Source organism: Myotis daubentonii, chromosome 8 (assembly GCF_963259705.1).
Source record: "Myotis daubentonii chromosome 8, mMyoDau2.1, whole genome shotgun sequence".
Classification (NCBI taxonomy): Eukaryota; Metazoa; Chordata; class Mammalia; order Chiroptera; family Vespertilionidae; genus Myotis; species Myotis daubentonii.
Genome location: NC_081847.1, coordinates 19,368,200 through 19,387,057, shown reverse-complemented (window position 1 = coordinate 19,387,057; position 18,858 = coordinate 19,368,200). Strand labels below are relative to the sequence as shown.

The window sequence follows — 18,858 nt, the reverse complement described above, 5'->3', positions numbered from 1 at the left end:
CTACATTTAGAGCCTTGCTTTGGGCTCAGCTTCTGGGGGAACCCAAACTAAGGCAGATACCTTTAATCATTTTATCTAACAAAACACTCCTCCATGTGAGCTTGTGCTTGTGCTCGAAATGCAATGGAAATGAGCCAAGGCCATCAACCAGCATTTCCTGTGTGAAATCTGGACACTCTACCGAGTCTCAAAGCACCACTACGAAGGGCATGTCTCTCTCCTAAACAACCACGGTTTGGTGGTGGCCATTTAACAGAGTGTGTCCTCCGTGTGGCTGAGGCACCTACATTCCCAAGGCCCCTGTTAATTAGACAAACAAGGTGCAAGCAAAACAAACCTTTTTAATTAGGCTTCCTTGGCAATGCCAGACAGGCCAACTAAGGTCTAATCCAAACAGGAAGCCCTACTCTTTATCATTTGTTCTACCCATCAAAGCACGGCCGGACAGTGGCCCCGGGGCATTCCTCCAGAGCCTAGAGGTTGTGAGAGCCCTTGTCTCCCAGTTTCTTCTTGTTTGCCTTTGTCTTTCCAATCACGGTCTCCACAATAACAGCGGTTTCTTCATACGTCTGAATGCTCTCAGCTGAAAACTTCTCCATGGATTCCATCACTTCCACCCTCTCATAAGCCAAAGTCCCGGGAGAGCTCCTCTCCTTCAGGCTGCCACTCCTCTCCCCCTGCCCCTCAGCTCCGCCCTGACTGGCCCCGGGCCTTTGGGGCGGGGGTGCAGCCGGTCCCTGTGGACCAGGTGTGACCATGAGACAGGGCCTCTCGGGGCCTTCATCCTCCTTCTGGCCATCCTGCCTCTCCCCCGGACCTTTCAGTTCTTCGGTGTCTCCCTCATCCTCCTTGCCTGCAGTCTGCTGGCTGGGTGGGTGTTCGCCTTCCCTCCCCTGCGGATACCCCCGTCCATTCTCCCAAGCGGGTGGGGGCTGCTCAGGAGAGGGCTCCATAGCACGATCCCGATGCAGAGAGCCGTCCTCAGTGGAAACAACCACTCCACCCCTGGCTGGGATAGACACAGAACAGAACCCAGGGTCCACGTAACTGGCATCCCCGGAGACCAGCACGTACCGCCCGTTGGGGTAGAGGTCAACCGGGGGCTCAGGCTCCTCGGGGCTTCTCACTTTCTCCTTGACCACCTTGCAGAGTTTTCCAAAGGCTTTGCTTATCTGCCCTCCATCAGGCATGTCCTCTGGACCTCCTTCTAGGGTGGGGGGACTAGCTTCCTCACCCCCCGACTCAAGCTTAGATTCCCCTTCTTCTTTAACTACCACCTGCACCACCTTTGTGTCTTCCGGGCCTTTCAGTGGTGTGTCTTCCAAATTTTCATCTCCTCTGTCTTTAGCTATAATCTCCTTTTTCCTTGGAATGGTCTTAGGGAGGCCTTTTTGTCTTGGTTTTGCTGTTGTTATATCCTGCACAGCTCTGGCAAAATCTTAAAAATAAAATTAAAAAGTAAATGGGCAACAAATCAAATATAACTGTCAATGAAAGAGGAAGAAAATGCATTTATTGAAAATTATGCTATTTGTTTTAGAGACCAATGCCTAGCTCTGGGGTGGGTTTACTATTTATGGGGCAAAGCAACGGGGAAAGAGGTCTAGATCTGCAGCATCCATGGCCCATGTTAAGGACCCTCCAATGGTAAAACTTTATACAAGTCACTCGACCCCTCTGGGCTTGCAGAGGGAAGACACTGCTATTCTGACTCTCACAGTTCCCATCCCACTGGGTACAACTTACTGAGATGCACAATTCTATTGCAGTAACACGTGATAGGAGCAACACCTCCTGTCCCACCTGCTGAGCTCATAGCAGCTACTTGGATCCATAGACTAGATGAAGGAAATCCATCCCACAAAGTCATTCCCACCTTGGACTTCCCCAAAGGAGAGTGGGCAGCGCTGCTTGGGCCTCTGACATGGGCAGAGTGGCTTCAGGCATGGGAATCGTATGACTCCACAAGGTTGCTCCCTTGTTGCACATGCATCCCAAGCTAAATAAACATGACCACCCTTTGATCAGCATCCCCTTCCTGCTGGGTAAAGGGGAAGCGGTGCTATTAAACTCAAGGCCACATTTATTTCTTCAGACTAGCTAAAAGGAAAAACTAAAACTTCAAGAAAACATACAAAATATAACCCTGCCTCATCCATGAGGCTTTTCTGCTTCACTCACCTGGTGATTTTTTTAACCTTTTCATCCCAGAGGACTTTTGCATCCCCTCCCTCTGTTAACCAGAAGCTAAGCAAGGGCATCTAGCATGACCCACGGTGAAAGAGCGGAGTGCCATGAAAGGCTATGGAGCCATAGGAAGGAGGGGAGGCAGAGAGGGGCATGTCAAAGGAACCCAGTGGGGAGCAGATATGCAAGAAGGGGGTGCTTGCAGAACCAGTTACAAGCACCCAGTTTCAGAGCCCAGTGCAAAAGAAAAAGGCAGTTCCCCCTGTGCAAAATGATTAAGAATGTAGAGCCCTAGCCGGTTTGGCTCAATGGATAGAGCGTCAGCCAGAGGAAGGGTCCCGGTTTGACTCTGGTCAAGGGCAAGTATCAGTTGTAGGTGGGAAGCAACCAATCGATGTGTCTCTCTCACATCAATGTTTCTCTCTCTGCCTCTTCCCCTCCCTTCTACTGTCCCTAAAAATCAATGAAAAAATATCCTTGGGTGAGAAAAAAGAAGAACAAACAGAAAAACAATGTCAAGACACTGATAGCAGAGCATAAGCGCTGGGTCCCTCGTGCATGGACCACGGCCCTGGGGCTGGCCCTGGGCGTTTGGCGACTGGGACCTGCTGCCCCTTCCAACAGTGTTCTGACCCCAGAACCCCATTTCCACAAACCCCTCTAAGCTGTCTAAGACACGGGGATTTGAAGGGGATGCGACGTTACCATCTTCTTCTCTCCCAAAACTCTGTTTGCTCGTCCAGGAGGGGGGAGGTTTAGCTGAGAGGTGACCTCTCACCGGTGCAAGAAACCTTCCCCAAAGGACCAAATGTTGAAGGCAGAAGCCGTCCTTGCCAACCAACCTACTTCTTCTCAGTTGTGAAAATAAGAAAAAATGAGCAATAATTGAGCTTGTTCTCTGCTCCAGACACTTTTGTATAGAATAGTTCATTTAATTAGGGGGGGGGGGTGCAATTCAATACTCAGAATATTGAATTGTATCCCCCCATTAAATATGTCTCCAAAGTGGTTTATTCCCCAGTCTGATTTTTCTCCTGTGACCTTTCTGGCTCAGTCCCTTAGCATCTGTGGGAGTGCATCAGAGACCTCCCCTAAAAGAGTTTAATTTCCTGATAGATTGCAAAGAAGTGTGAATGTTCAGTTCAACAATAAAGCCACTTAATTTTTTCCATTTTTCTGAGGGCGGAAAACAGCAGAAGTCAGGGTTGGGGAGCATTACCTTTCCTGCTGGGTCGAGGGCTGAGAGAGGCTCCATGGCCCGTGGGGAATAGAGTGACAGGCACTTCAAAGAGGGTGGAGCTCAGCCTGGCAGAAAGACCAGAAAGAGGCAGTCACCATCTCTAATTCATCATGCCACACAGATGGTCAGGGGGTAAAAGTGACCCACTAATTATGAGCAAAAATAACAAAAGCATTCCCTAGATCAAACTTCTCACGAACCTCATAAACATTGGCACGCTGGATGAGAATGTAAAGGAAATAATCATTGCTTTGAGCTCAAGTCACAAACTGTGAAACACACAGAAGCACTGTAAAGTGGAAATTGCTTATAATCTCACAATGCCACTACTATGTTGAACAGGGGATTTTTTTGTTGTTTTGGGGTTTTTTGTTAATATATTTTTATTGATTTGAGAGAGGAAGAAAGAGGGAGAGATAGAAACACCAATGACGAGACAGAATCGTTGATTGGCTGCCTCCTGCATGCCTCACACTGGGGATCGAGCCCACAATCCAGACACATGCCCTGTCAGGGAATCGAACCATGAGGTCCTGGTTCATAAGTCGATGCTCAATCACTGAGCCATACCAGCTGGGAAGTTGTTTTGTTTTTTAATAAAACAATGCCCGTCCCAGGCTGAAGTATTTAGGGTAACCAGGGCTTAATAGCTTAATATCTCCAATTTGTTATTTTTAAAATAATATGAAATACATACATACATATATATATATATATATATATATATATATATATATATAGAGAGAGAGAGAGAGAGAGAGAGAGAGAGAGAGAAAGCAGTTGAGACAAAACATAACCAACTGGTGAATCCACGTAAAAACCACTCGGGAGTTGCTTGTTCAATGCTTATAACATTTCTATCAATTTGAAATTAGTATATTAGGACTTATTTTCATAAATGTGTGCATAAAATGTTCACTGTGACATAAATATAATTTGGAATTATGCATGATACATTGACCGTAACGAGAGGAAAAATCTTACTTTCCCTGTTAAACACTCAAGTAATTGCTGCTAAGACAGAGCACCCAGAGAAAAGAAAGAACTGCTCTTTGTGGGATACTTCTGGGCGCTTCTATTTTAATTCAATCTAAACCTCAAATAGCAGCAAGAATGAATCAAAGAATCACAACTAAATAGAGAATTAGAATCCTTATATGAAGCAGTGGTCTCCAATCTGCTTTCTGATGATACAATTTGATATGAACATCCATACAGCCATAGATGTAGATGTAGCTGTAGATAAAGATACAGATAACATAGATGTAGGGGTAAGTTAGGAGTGGGTAGAGATGATATTGATGTAGTTGTAAGTGTAAGTATAGATGTATATAATGTATATAATATAAATATAGGTATGGATATAGATGATATACCAGTAAATGTAGATGTAGGTGTAGGTATAAGTATAGACTTAGATGGTGTGATTGTAGATGATATAGATGATACAGATAATACAGATGTAGATAATGTAGTGCGTAGTTGTAGATAAAATAAATGTAGGTATAAGTATAGATGATATATACTGTATGTAGATTGTGCACATGTAAGTTTAAGTGTAGGCATAGATATAGATGATATAGGTAGAGATGTAGATGATGTAGGTAATGTAGATGTAGGCGTAGATGTGCACATTCATGTAGATGGTATAGATACAGATGTAAATGTAGATGTAGGTTTAAGTGTGGACATAGATGATGTAGAATAGAAGATGTAGATTTAGGTAAAGGTGTAGATGTAGATGAGACAGAGACAGAGGCTGAGATTTATTTCCCAGCTTGAAGTGAGTGGCGTTCAAGCCACAGCTCCATTACAAACAAGACCAGCCAGGTGGTACAAATCATGCTGGCAGTAGCAGTAATAACACCAACAGCTCGAAGTCCTTGTGGTACCAGGCACTGCACTAGGAACCTCACCTGCAGCTTCTCCTTAAATACTCCTTATCATTCTACCTGCTAAGACAGTTATGTCCCCAGAGGCCCGTGGAGCAAATAGTAGCCTTCTCCATGAGGCCTTTTCTGACTGCCCAACTCAAAATTTGAAGCATTCCCACCATCCGCCTCATCTCCATTCCCCTCTCCCCTGCTATAATCTTCTCCACAGCACTTGTCAGAGGTCATACTCCCTCTGTTACCCAGTCATTCATCATCTGCCACCCCCACTAGGATTCAAAGCCCATGAGATCATGGATTTTTGCGTTTCACTCCAGGCCACCTGCCCACTGCCTAGAGCTGGCACACAGAATGCACTCAACAAGGATCTGTGGAATGAGTGAGTGAGCAGCATGGAGAGAGAGGCTCTCCCTCGCTGTCCCTCTGTGACCACACCTGCTGCCTTCGATCTCAATGATCCGATGATAGCGGTGCAGCTCATTCTTCAGGGTTTGCTGGGCGACCACCAGCTGCCGGCAGTCGTAGGAAGACTTCTCCAGGCTCCTCTCAGTCTCTTCAATCTCCTTCCACAGCGTTTCAATCTGTTCATTATAAAGCTGAATCTCGTCACCGTAACACTCGTGGGCGTCTTTAATAGCTTGTTCCAGGGTCGCTGTCTGTGGGCAAAGACACAGTTGTAAGGAAACCCATCCCATCCTCTCCCTTAAGACCCCGACTTTGACAGGGAAAATCTGGACTTGGCGTGTCAAGTTTTGTTTATTTCTCATCGGCGATGGAATCATTTTGGAATCCTTAAGCCCAAGAGGAATGTGAAAACTGAGCTCCCTCTCCTCACACCTGCACAGCACCCACTGAAGTCAGCCCTCAACGTAGCCCCCCCCCCCCAAAGGCAGTCTGAAGATGACAACCTCAGGAAATATGAAGACTGCTGTCCATGGAATAAAATGTACAACTCAAATAAAATATAATCTTCATACTTTAATGTGTTGGCATAAATCTGATAGCCAAAAAATAAGTAAAAAGAACAGATACTAAATAGATAAGATGCCAATTTTACTGAAATAATCTAGGGGGGAGAGTGTTTCCTTGTTCTTATTTAATCACTATGGTGCTTTAACTTTCCCCTGATTATATGTTTTGGTAGCCAAAATGTGTGTGCATGTGTGCATGTGTGTTTGCATGTGTGTGCACATTCGTGTCTACAGAAAATAACTTCAGGGAAATACTATTTACATATTAATCCAAGGGAAGTCAAAATTAAGGTGGGAAAATAGAAAAAGTGGCCTTATATTCACTTTTAGAGCTTCTGACAATGCACAAAGAGCCATTTACAAAACCAGAAACAGATTCAGTGGTTGCCAGCGGCAAGCGGGAGGTGGGGAAGGGGTTGACCACAGCTGAGGGAATTTTGGTAAGGGAACTGTCCTAAATCTTGATTGTGGTTGGGTTACTGCATACACTTGTCAAACAGGCATACTGTGCACTGAAGATGGTGACACTATATGTAAAGATCACCTCAGTTTAAAAAATTAGGAGACCCTTGGAAACGTGATCCCTCACTGGACACTTAGTGATATTATAGGATTATTATTAATTTTAAAGGTGGGTTAATGGTCTTGCATTCGATAAAAATAACCTCCACCTGCTGAACATGTATGTTGAGATATTGCTGGGTAAGATCACATGGTGTTGGGACTGCTTCAGAATTCCACCAGGGGGCATGGGCGGGAGGATGGAGACCTGGGGTCCTGAGACTGTCCTCTCACTTTTATCTGTTTGAAGTGTTCAGAACAAAGGGGAAAAGAAAAGACTGTGTATAAAGAGACCTATCGCCCCCTTTGGGTAGGGGTTCCCCAGCCTGGAGTGAGAGAGTAATGACTATGTTGGTGAGTTCTAATGTGGATCAACTCATCAGCCTCACAACCTTAGGCTGTTGTTATTCCCACTTTACAGATGAGGAAACTGAGGCACACAGGCAGTGACTTGCCCACAGATACCACAGCAGGATTCAGACCCACCTGTGCAGGCTGAGACACTTTCGGAAACTAAGGACCCTGCTGCCTCAGCCTCCTCCCAGCTGTAGACAAACAGTGTGCATGCTCATGTGTGCGCATACACACACACACACACTCCCAGGCCCAGGGAAAACTCCCCATTCCCACAGATGGAAAGGCAAGTATCAGCCTACTCTTACAGAAGACACAAGACACATGGGACTCGGGGTGAGCCCCATCAGCCCCGCCCCCCCCCCCAAGTGTGTTCTCACTAGGGAAATGTCATCTGTAATCTTTGGACTGCCAGGGCAAGCATGATCTTTCTTATATCTCATGAGTTGGTGGGTGGTTGGTGGCTGTCCTGTGGTAGAGTCTGTGGGAGGACCACCTACCTGCCCAGGGCAGGAGGCTCCATGGATGAGTCGCAACCTATGACTGGCACTGGTGCTCCACGTGGTGCTGCCTGAGAAGCCAAAATTCCAAAATCCAGTGGCCAGGTTTATAAAACTGGACTTATGTCCACATCTATGTGGCCCTTACAGCTCAATCATTTAAACTATTCATCAGAAGGAGGGGTGCCCAGGAAAAATAATAAGAGGCCCACCTTCACCAGCTCCAAGGAGGCTCACGCGACGTCTCTGGGTGAGCTACCTCAGCACAGGCGAAGGGCGCTGTCCAGCACCAGCCTGGCTGTCGGAGAACTAGACACAGACCCTCCGTCTAGGAGCCCACAGTTCCGTGGGGAAGGCAGCCCGGTCACAAACACATGCCCCGGGCTCCACGGAGCACACAGAGAGGCCCTCTGGTGCTAACGGGTGTCAGAGAAGGCTTCAGGGGATAGTGGGACAGGTCCTGAAGAGAAAAAGGGACTTCCAGAAAGAGAAGTGATGAGCAAAGGGGCAGGTGTCAGGAGCCACAGGACCACAGGAGAAGAGAGAGCAGCCCACAGCCAGTCCAGGGCTTCTTGGAGGAAAGCAGCCACGTGGACAGTGGAGAGAGGCAGGCGGAAGGTGTGTGCCATGCGGCAACTTGAACTTCCTGAGCTTGGCAGTAAAGGTTGAATGAAAGAGTAGGTGTTCAAGCACAGCTGTGGGCTTGCCTTTGCACAGCAGGCAGGGGTAGATAGGGACCCAGGACAGTGCCTCACAGTGAACCCCATCTGCAGGGTGACCTCCTGCTTCAGTCCTCTTAGGCCCCCAGACTCCTTTGGATCCAAGGTCTTTTTTAAAAAAGGAAATGGCCTTGGCCAGGTGGCTCAGTTGGGTGGAGCATCATCCCATGCACCAAAAGGTTGCGGGTTCAATTCCTGGTCAGGGCACGTACAGGGTGCAACTGACAGATGTTTCTCTCTCTTCCTTCCTCTGTCTCTCTTTCTTTCTCTCCCTTCCTTTCTCTAAAAATCAATAAAATCATATCCTTGGTAAAGATTTAAAAATTAAAAAAAAAGAAACAAGAAATCAAGTCTTTCACTGACTACACAGTCTTACCCAAACCTACCACCAGGTGGTGCTACGTGACTTCGATGAGAATATCATAATTGTTGGTAGCTTTACACTTTCCAATACACTTTTTCACTTTCCTGTCACAGAAATTCTCAGTCAACGCAATTTAGGCAACCCCCTAAGAAGTGCCACCCCCGAAGGGTGGGTGCTGTCTCTCATCCTGTGGGCTAGTGTCCTGGAACTTGAGCCTGTGAAAACACCTGGCGCGCCTGTTGGAACAAAGCTTGCTGATTCGGCAGGTCCGGGATGGGTCCATGAGTGTGCAGGTCTGTCAGGTTCCCAGGTGCTGCTGATGCTGCTGGTTCAGAGACCTTCCCTGTAGGCCCCTGCTATGGAGGGTTCTGGAAGCATCAGATGTCCTAAACACGGCAGAACCAGCGGCCACAGCCCTGCCCAGCTGGAACCCTCAGGCCACAAGGAGCTCTTCCTCCTCTATCCCCCACCAAGTCCCACAGTCATAGCTGGCCTCAGTTTAGCTACTACTTTGTGCAGCCACTAAAACCTTTTAAAATCAGCAAAAAGCCAACCATCAACACCTCCTGAATAAGGCTGTGGAGGACCCGAGCCAGGCACTCAGGTGGACCAAATGTAGAACATTCTGACCCAACCTGGTACCCACCTTACCCCAGTGTGGTTCCTAGACTGGCAGCAGCACCTGGGAACCTAGAAATGCAAATTTTTGGGCCATACCTACTGAGTCAGAAACTCTTGGGTAGGCCCAGCCACATCTGTATTTTAATTCAAGCTAACTAAGCAAAATTCCAGTCCCCATGGCCTTTGCCCCTTGGTGTTACACTCATGAATGTGTTCGTTACATGTTGACAGGCACTTTGCAGATATAATTAAGGTTCTTAATCAGTTGACCTTAAAAAATACAAAGATTATTCTAGTTATTTCTAATCACGTGAGACCTTAAAAGCAGACGTCAGAATAAGATGCACAAGAAAGATTCACAGCACCATGGCTGGCTTTGAACATGGAGGGGGCCACGACCAAGGAATGCGGGTGGCCTCTAGAACAGTGATGGCGAACCTTTTGAGCTTGGCGTGTCAGCATTTTGAAAAACCCTAATTTAACTCTGGTGCCGTGTCACATATAGAAATTTTTTTATATTTGCAACCATAGTAAAACAAAGACTTATATTTTTGATATTTATTTTATATATTTAAATGCCATTTAACAAAGAAAAATCAACCCAAAAAAAGGAGTTCACCTGTCACCTCTGACACGCGTGTCATAGGTTCGCCATCACTGCTCTAGAACAACTTCTAGCCAACAGCCAGCAAAGAAACAGGGTCCTCGGGCCCACAGGCACACAGAATTGAATTCTGCCAACACCTTGACTGACACTGGAAGCAATTCTCCCCCGGAGCCTCCAGATGAGGGTACCCAGGCAAGCCAACATCTTTATTTCAGCCTGTGAGACCCAGAACCAGCCTGCCCAGACTTCTGACGCCCAGGACTGTGAGATAAAGGAGTGCTGTTGGAGCCCCTGCATCTGTGGTAATTCACTGTGGCAGAAAGAGAAGACTAACACAACTTGTGTTTCATCAGACTTACTGCTATAGTTTGTTACAGTAGTCGCCCCCTGATCCGCGGGGGATATGACCCAGGACCCCTAGTGGATGCCTGAAACCGAAGACAGTACCTAACTTTCACCTTTTTCCAGTGAAAGGAAGCACTTTACAGCTTCTCTTTGGCATATACGAATTGCCAGCATCACTACTCTTGTGCTTTGGGGCCATTATTAAGTAAAAGAATGGTTACTTGAACACTGTGATACCACAACAGTGGATCTGATAACCCCAGATGACTACTAGATGACTAACAGGCAGAAAACTTACATAGTGTGGAGACGCTGGACAAGGGGATGATTCACACCCTGGGTGGGAGGGAGAGGGACGGCACAGGATTTCATCATACTACTCAGAACAGCACTCAATTTAAAACTAACGGGTTGTTGATTTCTGGAATTTTCCATTTAATATTTTCAGACCACAGTTGACCGTAGATAACTGAAATCATGGAAAGTGAAACCACAGATAAGGGAGACTAGTGTATATAATATAAACACACATATTATTATATAGGATATGCTTTGGTAATATTTTGATAATTATTTCAATATCATTGGTTTCCTCTTCATTATATGTACTTTATTGTATGTATATATATTTAACATTTTTCTGAGGGGGGTCCATGGGCTTTTATTATATAGGATACACACACTTCTATATGTACATATATATGTACATACTACACAAATGTACACATATACACACACACACACACACACACACACACACACACCTGCCGTCTATCCTCTCAGGGCCTCAGAGGAAGCCAAACACTGCCAAGTTACCAAAGCATGTACCATGGAAACAGGACGGAGCTTTTCTGTTGAGTTTAGTTTTCAAAATAAGATTTAGCCCCCAAAAGTGGGGGTGGAATTGAGAGTTTTCCACTAAGAAATTCTGAGCGGGGCAAATACTCTTTCTCACATTTGTAATCCAAAGGAGCAATCTGCAGTCATGAGGAGAGAAACAGGAAGCACAGATTTGAGGAAGTGTAGAATAAAAATCCCAACATGTGTCCATTTCTTCTTATTTTAAAAAACAATTTAAGTTTAAACTAGGCAACCCCGGGCACATAGGCGTGTTGAGTTTGTGAGAATCACTGAACTGGATACATGTGCACGCCTGACACTGGATAAACGTGTTGTTGACCCTGGTTCACAGAGGTGGCTGAATGCCCCACAGGAAGCAGTAGACAAGAGGACGCAGGGCCTACCTGGGCCTGCAGCTCGGCTCTCTGCGCCTGCAGGAGAGACAGGACCTCCCGGCCCTCCTCCAGCTGACTCTGAAGGGCCGTCGCCTCTCGTTCCATCAGGAGCTTCTCCTGCACAAAGAAGGCCAGACTCAGCACTCACACACGCTTGGGGTACCAAGGAATCCAAAAAGGAAAGGGACAAGGAAGGCATGGGACCCCGTTATGTTCTGCATGTTTGCTCCCCCTCTTACAAATCCACATGCTGAAGCCCTAACCCCCCATGGGATGGCATCTGGAGGTGGGACCTTTGGGAGGTCATTATTTAAATGAGGTTATGAGGGTGGGGCCCCCAGGATGGAATTAGTGTCCTTACAAGAAAAGACACCAGAGCTCGCCCTCTCTTTGTGCTGCATCCTAAAAAGACAATGTGAGGACACGCAGGAGGGTGACATATGCAAGCCAGAAAGTGGATTTGCACCAGGAACCAACCCTGCCAGCACCATGATCTTGGACTTGAAGCCTCCAGGACTGTGAAAAATACATGCCTGTGGTTTGAGGCATCCAGTCTGTCTCCAACATCTGAGCCATTAATGCTGTGAGGGCCAGTAAAGTGCAGAGACAGTGTCGGGAGGCCTGTACTTTAGAGCCGGTTGTGCCACAAACTGGATAAGAGATTCTGGACAAGGCCTCTTCCCTTCTGTCTAAAGGAAAACTTGGAAGGCACTTTCTCATTGGGTTCTACTCTCTGTGTCTGTGCAGGCAGCCGGGTCAGACCCCTGAGCCATCAACTCTGCTAAGACATCGCTGCTTCACAAAGCAGAGGTCAAGGGCACAAGGGAAGCCAGGGACATGGTGAGGCAGCTGCACCACCTATCAGTGCTCCACGGAACGTCCTGGAGATCTCGCAACCTCTCCACTCTCTGCAGAGCACGCACCCGTTTCCAACACGCCTCTCCACTGTGTATTGGAAAACATCCAAATCACTTCACCAGAGCCTGGCTGGTCAAGAGCAGTGCCTTCTGACGCAGGGCATGTGGCCTCACAGCCAGGCAAAATCAGAAACAAGCATTTTCCCAGTGCACCCGTGTTCAAGGCCATAGGCTTAAGGCAGCCCCCTGCTCTCCAACACCCTGCAAAGTGGCTGGAGCAACCACACAGGCAGAGACAGCTAGAGCAAGATAGACATGCTTAAAGGGAGGAAGTGAGAATATGGCCCTGCGGCCTGACCCCACTGGGAAGGCAGGACTTGAGATATAACTGCACAAGAACCTTCCCCCGGGGTGCAGTTCTGTGTTTCTGGGTGCATGAAGGAATGCATGCTCTCAGTGGCTCTCAGTTTGTTTGTCTCTGTCCTCTTTGTTTCTCTGTGTCTCAGTCCCCACCTCTCCACCTCAAAGATGCAGACAAGAGGGTGGCTGGGAGCAGAAGGGACCACGTGCCCATGTGTACCAGGAAATGGAGGATATGTACCACACTGCGAACTCTAGACCTGCAGCCTTGGGATGGAGAGACTGCCTCCTTCCAGCACCCTGCCCGCTTGTCTGGCTCCACCTTCCTCATCTCACATCCCTCCCCAACCTGCCTACAGGGTGCCACTCACATAGTTGGCCCTTGGATACTTATTAAAGAGGAAGGAAGACAGCCCTGCAGCTGTCACTGGTACCTGGCACTAACCGCCAGGCCGTGATGCTCCCTACCATCCTATATTAAAAAAAGCCTAATATGCTAAGTGTCCAGTCGCCCATTCAACCAATCAAAGCATAATATTCTAATGATACGCTAAGGCAGCAGTTCTCAACCTGTGGGTCGTGACCCCTTTGGGGGTCAAACGACCCTTTCACAGGGGTCGCCTAAGACCATCGGAAAACACATATATAATTACATATTGTTTTTGTGATAAATCACTATGCTTTAATTATGTTCAATTTGTAACAATGAAATTGGGGGTCACCACAACATAAGGAACTGTATTAAAGGGTCGCAGCATTAGGAAGGTTGAGAACCACTGTGCTAAGGCCACTCAACCGCTCACTATGACGTGCACTGACCACCAGGGGGCAGACGTTCCAACCAGTAGGTTAGCTTGCTGCTGGGGTCCGGCCGATTGGGACTGAGTGAGACAGGCTGGACATGCCCTGGAGCCTTCCCACGGTCTCTCCATGGCTGGCCAACCTCCTGCATCCTTCCCTGGCCCCGATCGTGCACCAGTGGGGTCCCTCAGTGGATGTCGGAGAGCCTGCGCCCTCTCGAAATCTGGGACCCCTCAGGGGATGTCGGAGAGCCGGGTTTGGCCCAATCCCGCAGGCCAGGCCAAGGAACCCCACTGGTGCACGAATTTGTGCATTGGGCCTCTAGTAAACTTATAAGCAATGCCACTCCCAATATCTAAAGATGTCACTCTGGGACCAGGGGGGAACCGGACAGAAACAAGACCCTCTGAAACTGTGCCTAAGCTCAGACCAAAAGATCTCTGTGCAACCACAGAAATGGCCAACCATCCACTCTCCCTGATAACACAAGTGATGCTGCTGAATTGCCAGGTACAGCTTTAGCCACACTCTGTTTCTCTGCCCCCTGGAGAGAAATGACCGAGAGACTCAGCCATAGGACCAGCCCCTTATGAGAGCACCCAGCCCAGAGCAGGGCCCTGCCTACCTGACCCTCCCCCACAGATACCCTGCAAGTCTCCAGAGTGCACACCCTCCCTCCCTGCAGTGAAAAATGAACTCAGCTTTATGTGACTACAGGTGTGAACCCAGTGGCCTCTGGTGAGGGGGCACTGATATGATGCTTACTGACATGTTAACCAGTTGACCTGTGCTCCTGTAATTAGCACCGCTAATTACACCCTCATTTGAGCAAATGTGGCAGACATGCTGTTTAAGACATTAACAAGAATCAATGAAACAAACCTGAAAGTGACCGTTTAACTCATCTGTAGAGCTTTTAAGCTAAGATTAGTAAAGAATGTGGTATCTGTGTTTCTCCATCTTTAACATGCACATGGTCCCTGGAGATCTTGCTAAAATGTAGATTTTTATGCAAATTCTGCATTTCTAACAAGTTCCTGGCGATGCTAATGATCCACTAATGATCATTAAAGTAAGTCCAGACAGTCTCTATAATCTTACAACTCAGAAGAATTCTGTTACAGGGAAAAGATATGATTTTAAAAGCATGCTACGGCCCAGCCGGTGTGGCTCAGCGGTTGAGCATTGACCTATGAACCAGAAGGTTACGGTTTGATTCCCAGTCAGGGCACATGCCCAGGTTTCAAGCTCGATCCTCCAGTGTGGGGTGTGCAGGAGGCAGCTAGAGAGTTAAGTGGAGAAGGAATGTGGAATATTATTGGGAATAATGTTTTACATCCAAATCCCCATTTTTAAAAAGTCATCTTCATTCATTTCTATCCTTTCCTAATAGTTTTTAAGCCACTAACTTGCAGAGCCGGATCTTGAAAATATAGTCACTAATTACCTGAATCTCTCTGTATTGAAATTTTATTGTCAAATTCATATGAGGAATAAGAAAACCCAATCTAAAAGTGAGCAAAAGATTTGAGTAGACATTCCAACAAAGAAAATGTACAGATGGCAAATAAGGACGTGAAAAAATGTTCACCGTCATTAGTCCTTAGGTGAGGCAGGTAGAACCACAGTGAGATGCACAACATTCCTATTCGAAGAGCAACAAACAAAAGCAAATAAACACCTGACATGCCCAGTGCAGCCAAGATCCAAAGCAACACAAACTCCCAAACACTGCCGGTGAGGATGCAGAAAGGCTGCAGGGCATTGCAAGCAGTCTGGCCGTTTCTATAAACTATACAAGGAAGAGCAGCCCATGATTTTCAAGAGAAAACTCCTAAGAAAACGGTCAGGGAAACAATTTATATCCTCAGACGTCTAAAGAGTAGCGTTCACAGTCTGAGAAGGAGAACAAGAGTAAACTTCACATGTGAACACAAAGCCGAGTGGCCGCTCCGCGCAGCCTGTCCGCCTGACAGCTTTCCCCTCTCCGGGGGTGTGTGAGCTAGGCCCAAGGTGCTGTAACAAGGACCTCCAGATGCACTTTCCTGCAGCCTGGGCCCCAGCTCTTACCTCCCTCGTCCCATCTGTAATGGCGGCTGCTTGAGGGGTGGTTTGGATGATCTGCTGCAGGAGGCTGGTGTAGGTCTGAATTTCCAGAAGATTCTGTCAGAGGAAAGATGGCATTCTCATTAAAACCTGAGCTGCCCGAGTTTCTCCCTCCAGGACCAGGTGACCCTGGGATGAAGGCTTCCTCATAGTCCACTGTCACAAAGAGCACGCCACGATCTTCACATCTCCAGTCTTCACAGGATCAACGGGCCGATGGATAACAGGCTCGGTTTGCTTCATTCCCCATCAGCTACGTGCATGCTTTGCTGCTGTCTTCACAGGGCCCTGCAGACAGGGCTAAGGGGGGAAGCAGAGGAGGACCAAGCCCCAGAGGGTACAAAGGGCCCTTTCTTATTTTTTTAAAAAATATATTTTATTGATTTTTTACAGAGAGGAAGGGAGAGAGATAGAGAGTTAGAAACATCGATGAGAGAGAAACATTGATCAGCTGCCTCCTGCACATTCCCTACTGGAGATGTGCCCGCAACCAAGGTACATGCCCTTGACCGGAATCGAACCCGGGACCTTTCAGTCCGCAGGCCGACGCTCTATCCACTGAGCCAAACCGATTGCAGCCAAAGGGCCCTTTCTGACCCCAGAGCCAGGCACTGCTTCAAAGGACAGAATTTGGTCGTGGGTTCCAGACAAAATCACTTGCTAGCTGCATGTGGCCGCGGGCAAGCTCTTAATTGCTCCTAAAACTCAGGTTCTTCTATAAAAGTGGGATCACAATCTGAAGAGCACTGTGCCCAGCTCTGTGCGTGAGGACTGATGACACGTCTCATAGCTGTGTCCCCTCCAGGCAATGGTTATCTTGTCCAGGAAGTAGCTCAACTCCTCCCAATCCAGTCCCACCCAACCCAGGCCAGTGACTAGATGGCACAGGAGTAGAAAAAACCAGCCCTCTTACCTCAGGTGGGAACAGCCTAGTGAGGTGAGACTCATGACCCAGAGCTCCCAACCCAGCGGTGGGATCAGACTGAGGCTCCAGCTGAACCGGGGCCAGCCCAGTTCCCACCCCTATGCTCCTCTTCCTCCCTCCCTTTCTCCTAGGTGCTCTCCAGCCAAATAGCAATCACACAAAAATCACCACCTTAGGCCCTGACCAGTTTGGCTCAGTGGATAGAGCGTCAGCCTGCGGACTGAAGGGTCCCAGGTTCGATTCCGGCCAAGGGCATGTACCTTGGTTGCAGGCACATCCCCAGTCAGGGGTATGGAAGAGGCAGCTGATCAATGTTTCTCTCTCGCTCATCGATGTTTCTAACTCTCTATCCCTCTCCCTTCCTCTCTGCAAAAATTCAATCAATATATATATTTTTTTAAATCACCACCTTAGACTCTGCTGACAGGGAACCTGACCTAAGACACTATCTTAAGAGGCTGTTGTTGGGGTCCAATGAGATAATGCACAGAGTGTCATAGTGTGAGCGCTCACCATTATTATTATTATTATTATTATTATTATTATCATTATTATTACTAGAGGCCTGGTGCACAAAATTTGTGCACTTGGGGGTGGGGGGAGGTGCTCCCTCAGCCCAGCCTGCACCCTCTCACAGTCCGGGAGGCCTAGGGAATATCTGACTGATGGAGTGGGCCTAAGCCATCAGTTGGACATCCTTAGTGCTGCCACAAAGGCAGGAGAGACTGCCTCTGCCACTGCCGCTGCACTCTCCAGCCATGAGACCAGCTTCTGGCTGAGCAGTGCTCCCTCTGTGGGAGCGCACTGACCACCAAGGGGCAGGTCCTGCATTGAGCGTCCACCTCTGGTAGTCAGTGCATGTCATAGCGACCAGTAGTTCCACCGTGGGGCCAAAACCGGCTCTCCAACATCCCCAAGGGGTCCCAGATTGCAAGAGGCACAGGCCAGGCAGAGGGACCCCACCAGTGCACAATTGGGGCTGGGGAAGGAAGAGATGTGGGAGGTTGGCCAGCCAGGGAGGGACCGTGGGAGGGCTCCAGGGCATGTCCAGCCCGCCTCACTCAGTCCTGATCAACTGGACCCCAGCAGCACGCTAACCTACTGGTCAGAGCATATGCCCCCTGGTGGTCAGTGCACATCATAGTGAGCGGTTGAGCGGCCTTAGCATATCATTAGCATGTTACACTTTGATTGGTTGAACAGCCAACCAGACAACCAGACACTTAGCATATTAGGCTTTTATTATACAGGATTATTGTAAATTGCCCTGAAGAATGTTTTGAGTTCCTTAGAAACTGCCCCCAGGTACTGCTCCCAGGATTCCAGAAAAGTACAGCAGAGTCAGGAGGGCAGGAGAGGAGGAGGAACCAGGCTGGGCCTGATGGAAAGTTGGAGGAAGCCAACGGGAGGGAACATCCCTTCAGTGCACAGCAACAGGACTGCCTTTGTGCTGAAGCAGGTACACACTGAGGCAGGAAGAGGATCGAATGCTTGCTGAGCACTGGCCAAGGTCCAGGTTACACCAGGTGCTTCACCTGCATTATCATGGAGCCTCGGTTTGGGTTTCCCCAGAAAAAGACTATTATACATTGAATGCTGTGTCCCTCCCAATTCACAGGTGGAAGTCCTCACCCCCAGTAAGATGGTATCTGGAGGCTGAGCCTTTGAGAAATAATTAGATTTAGATGTGGTCATAAGGGTGGGGCTCTGGGGTGGGATTGGTGCCCTCATAAGAAGAGGCATGAGAGCTGGTTCTCTCTTTCTCTCCCTCTTCAAGCACATGCTCCTGGGAAGGGCCAGGTGAGCACACAGGGAGAAGACAGGAAGAGGGCCCTCACCAGAATCTTATCAGGCTGACCCCCTAATCTTGGTGTCCCAGCCTCCAGAACTGTGAGAAATAGATTTCTGTTGCTTATAAGACACTCGATCTGTGGTATTTTTTTATAGCAACTCAAGCTGACATCAACAGATCTTAAAAAAACGGTCTGAGTGCAGCCCCACCAGCGTGGCCCAGTGGTTGAGAATTGACCGATGAACCAGGAGGTTATGGTTTGATTCCCGGTCAGGGCACATGCCCAGGTTTCATGCTCGATCCCCCAATGTGGGGTGTGCAGGAGGCAGCCGATGAATGATTCTCTCTCATCATTGAAGATTCTATCTCTCCCACTCCCTTTCTCTCTGAAATCAATAAAAATATATTTTTTAAAAAAGAA

At 47.9% G+C, this 18,858-nt stretch overlaps 1 protein-coding gene across 2 annotated transcripts in view; it reads right to left on the bottom strand.

Moving 5' to 3' along the window:
• Positions 1–321: 321 nt before the first annotated feature.
• Positions 322–18,858, bottom strand: part of BFSP1 (beaded filament structural protein 1) — a 31,125-nt gene continuing 12,588 nt past the window's right edge. For both annotated transcript variants that reach the window (XM_059705484.1, XM_059705482.1), the window contains 5 exons: positions 15,685–15,777; positions 11,606–11,713; positions 5,755–5,975; positions 3,407–3,492; positions 322–1,438 (listed from right to left, as the gene is read on the bottom strand). In XM_059705484.1, the coding sequence (XP_059561467.1) occupies positions 474–1,438; positions 3,407–3,492; positions 5,755–5,975; positions 11,606–11,713; positions 15,685–15,777 (1,473 nt within the window). In that variant the 3' untranslated portion in view covers positions 322–473. The remainder of the gene's footprint in view (positions 1,439–3,406; positions 3,493–5,754; positions 5,976–11,605; positions 11,714–15,684; positions 15,778–18,858) is intronic.